This window comes from Impatiens glandulifera, chromosome 2 (genome assembly GCF_907164915.1).
Source record: "Impatiens glandulifera chromosome 2, dImpGla2.1, whole genome shotgun sequence".
NCBI lineage: Eukaryota > Viridiplantae > Streptophyta > Magnoliopsida > Ericales > Balsaminaceae > Impatiens > Impatiens glandulifera.
Genome location: NC_061863.1, coordinates 41,157,850 through 41,162,661, shown reverse-complemented (window position 1 = coordinate 41,162,661; position 4,812 = coordinate 41,157,850). Strand labels below are relative to the sequence as shown.

Sequence of the window (4,812 nt, the reverse complement as noted above, 5' to 3'; positions counted from 1 at the left end):
TATAAAAAATATGTATTTAAATAAAAACTATTGAACTTTAATGTATTAAAATCATTTCTATATGTATTAAAAACTATTGAACTATAATATATTATTTATGGTTAAATTATATTGAGTAAAATATAAAACAAACTAGGTCTTAATAAAAAAAAATGAAATGAATAGAATAATTTTTCATTAAAATATAATATTAAAATATTTAGTATGTAAAATGTAAATTTAAAATTAAAAGTGTATTTTAGTATTTTGAAACTTATTTTAAGTGATATGAGACATGAGAAGTGATTGATTAGAAATTTAATTTTGTAAAGATTAAATAAAAAAAATTCTGAACTAGGCCTAAAAGTGTGTTATAATTTTTTTTAATAATATATAAATAATATTTTAGCTTAATAATTTTAATAAAATATTTTGAATCAATTATTTTAATAATTCTAATATATATATATATATATATATATATATATATATATATATATATATATATATATATATATATATATATATATATATATATATATATATATCATTTTCAATAAAATTAAAAGTTTTAATTTTGTATTTATAAAATATGTTTTAGAATAATTATTGAAATATTTATTAAATAAATATTCAATTAAATTACAAAAGTAATAATAATTTAGAATAAAATATTTTGAATCAATTATTTTAATAATTCTAATATATATATATATATATATATATATATATATATATATATATATATATATATATATAATATTAACGCCAAAAATCGATTATTAAAAAAAAAAAGTTAGACTTTAGAGTCTTCGCCCCATAACTTACCTTCCTCTCGAATTTGAAGGAGATAAAGAATCAAAATAGTGTGCGTGACTAGAGTACATTTAAAATTGTCAATTTTGACTTTTTTATATAGTCATCCAGTTTTAGAAATGTCACATTAAAAAACACTTTTATTTTTACAAATTATGTTTTTTGTTAGGGGATTAGTGACACACAGGAAATAGCCTCGGTACATTGTTCAGTGTACGCGTCCAAATGGATGGTCTCTACTCAAAATCCTTGACCATATTTTAAAAATGTAATTTTCACATTTATTTTATTAATTTATTATGTAAATATTCTTATAAAATAAATTATCGAAGAGAAAATTAATTCGGTCATTTTCATGTGTTTTATATTAAAAAAAATTCTTTATTACTCATCAATCTAGTACATGTAGCAATGTAATTTTAAAAGTACTTAAAAATGTACAACAATAAAGATAAAAAAAATTCAAACAAGATATAAGGAATTTATTTTTTATATTTTATTAGAAAAAATATTTATTTGATCATTTTTTACTTTTGTAAAGATATTTTTAAAAATTATTTAAGACCTAAAAGGCCAAAAATCAACAAGGTCTAATGATCTCTCGGATTGGGTCGGATTCACATATCAACTAGGCACAGGTCGTGGGCGAACCGATGCAGCAGAGGATCGGGAGAAGTAGGAAAGCCACTGGTACTTTAGTGCGAGTCTACTATACGAAGAAAAAAATAAAATATATGTTAAGGTCGAGTTTTGATCCATAAATGAACGTTCTGCGCCCAAACAAAGCACCTCGGTCGCCAAGCAAACGCGTAAGCGAATCCCTAGGTCGTTTGTCAAGAACCGACTAGAAAATCTCGGTCAGATTTCTAGACACACAGTCGTAGATTATTCTTAGTCGTTCGTCTAGCCACAATAGTGAACCTCTCGATCGAATCTAGAGTTGTGGTTTAATTTTTTTTGTCAAAAATTATGTGAGAACCAAACAACCAAAGGACGCAATCTGAAACTTACATAAACTATAACAGCATTGTTTTAATATGGTGTTTGGTATATTTTTATTATTGGTATAAATCTATACTCTTATATAATTTATAATGAATATTAACTAGTAGGCACAACACTATTATTATATTTCTTAATTTTAATATTTTATTATACCATTTATTAATATTATATATAATTTATTATTCATTTTAAATATATTTTTTATTAAATAGTTTCATATTTTAATTAATTTGTTTATAATGATAACTTTATTAATTATTATTTTCTATATTTACTTATATTATAAATAATATTATTTGTTTTATATATTATTTTTATTTTAAATTTATTTATTATAATTATTAATAATATTTAAATTAAATAAATATAATTTACCGTTTATATTATAATTAATTATTTTTATTAAATAATAACAGGATAATAATTTATAATAAAAAATATAAAAAAAAATAATAATAATAATTTTAAATTCATATACAATTTATACTTTTATACCGCTTATACTCTATATAATTTACTCTATATAATTTGTATCATGTTTCGTAACTTAACAAAATCGAAGATCATCACAGGGGATTTGAGTTGTTAGAAAAACAATTATGTATTATTATTATTATTATTTATTTATGTGACATTTATTTAACGAACATTTATAATATAAATTTATAAAAGACAAAAGAGTTTATAAATTTATAAAAAGACAAATGAGTTAAAAGCAAAGTTGATGTTTTCTCCCAATTGAAAAGGAACTTTAAATGTTTTGTCATCAACATATATATTATCCACTCGTCCTATGTCGGTCTAAATCTAAGTCTAAGTTAGTGGCGTCCGACTTAATCAGATTCACCTCTTTCTGCCACGTTTGGTCTCAATCTCCAGTATATAATCAAACTTGTAAAGTTTGTAATGCAACAACAAGAAGATCTAATGGGAAATTCTAAAGATCAAAACTCAATGATCAAGATTGTTATGTTTCCATGGCTAGCATATGGCCATATTTCCCCTTTCATAGAACTAGCCAAATCACTAATCACATCCAACAAAAACTTTCACATTTACCTTTGTTCAACCCCTGTTAATCTCAACTCAATCAAATCAACTAATCATTCTCTCTTTCAACCAAACTACGCCGATTCAATCGAGTTTATTGAACTCAATCTTCCTGACCTCCCACCTCACTATCAAACCACCAATGGCCTCCCTCCAAACCTCATGCCTAAACTCAAGAAATCCTGTCAAAAGGCCATGCCCAACTTTTATCAAATCCTCCAACGAATTACTCCCCATTTGCTCATTTATGATTTCCTTCAAGAATGGGCTCCAATGGCGGCCGCCCGGTTAAATATTCCGGCCGTCCTCTTCTTCAGCACTGGCGCAGCTACTACCTGTTTCTTCAATTATCTCAGAACAGGGAAAAATCTAGATTCTTTTCCATTTAAAGCAATCTACATTCGCGACGACATAGAACATTCTAAGATCGATAAAATCATGAAACCAAATAACAACACCGACCCATCTCAACCGGTAGATCTATGCATAAAGCGTTCTTGCGACATAATCCTCATTAGATCATCTCGAGCGTTGGAATCGAAATACATCGACTATCTATCCGTCTTATGCGAGAAAACAATAGTACCCGTCGGCCCGCTCATTCATCCAACCGATCAGAAGAAGATTAAACAAGAAGAAGGAGAAGAAGAAACGATCATGAATTGGCTCGAGGGAAAGGCTAAATCGTCGACAGTGTTCGCTTCCTTCGGAAGCGAATACTTCCTAACGGAGGACGAGATAGAAGAGATAGCACATGGGTTAGAGCTGAGCGGAGTCAATTTCATATGGGCTGTTCGATTTCCACGTTCGGAAGCCGTGGTTTGTTTGGAGGAGAAGCTTCCAAAGGGGTTTTTGGAGAGGAATAGAGATAAAGGAATGGTGGTGAATGGATGGGTTCCTCAGAGGAGGATTTTGGGTCATCAGAATATAGGTGGGTTTATGAGTCATTGTGGTTGGGGATCGGTTATGGAGGGTTTGAGTTATGGGGTTCCGATCATTGCGGCGCCGATGCATTTAGACCAGCCGATGAATTCGAGGTTAGTTGAGGAGATGGGTGTAGGGTTTGAGGTGAAGAGAGATGGTGAGAGTGGGAGATTTGAGAGGGGAGAGATTGGGAGAGTTGTTAGAGAGGTGGTGAGTGGAGAGAGAGGGGAGGTTATGAGGAGGAGGGTGAGGGAAGTTGTAACAGAGATGAGGAGTAGGGAAGAAGAAGATATGAATGGTGTTGTTGGAGAATTGATTAAGGTTTGTTGTAGGAACAGGGGAAGGGGAAGGGGAGGAGGAGGATAAGCTGCTTGACACTGTTTTGCATGCATCTCCCTCTTTGTTGTTTGTAACTTTAGGGGAGAGAGATTTCTTTTTTTGTGTTTTGTGAATCCAACTTGACCTTTTTGTAAGTTGGTGTGGTATTTCCTTTTTATTTTTAAATAAATGTCTCTAATGTTTTATGTAAGCTTGTTGGTCTATTCAAATAATTAAGATTATTAAATAAATGTTTCTAATGTTTTATGTAAACTTGTTAGTCTATTCAAATAATTAAGATTAATGATGGATGATTGAAGATTTAAAATGTATTAATATATAATAATAAAATAATTTTTTAAAATAAAAAATAATTTAATATTTTAATTAATATATTAAGTAATATGATAAAAAAACAAAAAAATACTTGATTAAGGTAATTTATTTAATTAATCAAATTAACCATACTTTAAATCTTAAAAAAAAAAATTATGAGAAATATTAAATGAAAGAATTATTTGTTTTTTTGGCTAACGAAGAATGAATCATTTAAACATTATATAAGGGGTTATTTTCTTTAACATATTTTACTTTCTTTTTTCAAATTAATCTAGTTTATTATTAAATTTAATTTTTAATTTATCTTTTTATCATAATTTTTTATTAAATTTTTAATAATTTAAATTTAATTATTTATATTATATATATTTATATTTATAT

General features: G+C 27.4%; 1 protein-coding gene across 1 annotated transcript; it reads left to right on the top strand.

Annotated features, from left to right (window-relative positions):
- The first annotated feature begins 2,706 nt into the window (after positions 1–2,706).
- On the top strand, positions 2,707–4,140 carry LOC124924684 (UDP-glucosyltransferase 29-like). The gene has a single exon (XM_047464684.1). The coding sequence runs from the start codon at positions 2,707–2,709 to the stop codon at positions 4,138–4,140; it is 1,434 nt and encodes a 477-aa protein (XP_047320640.1).
- Positions 4,141–4,812: the final 672 nt, after the last annotated feature.

Excerpts from the sequence above, each read along its gene's own strand:
- LOC124924684 (XM_047464684.1), top strand. The coding sequence starts at position 2,707 with ATGCAACAACAAGAAGATCTAATGGGAAATTCTAAAGATCAAAACTCA.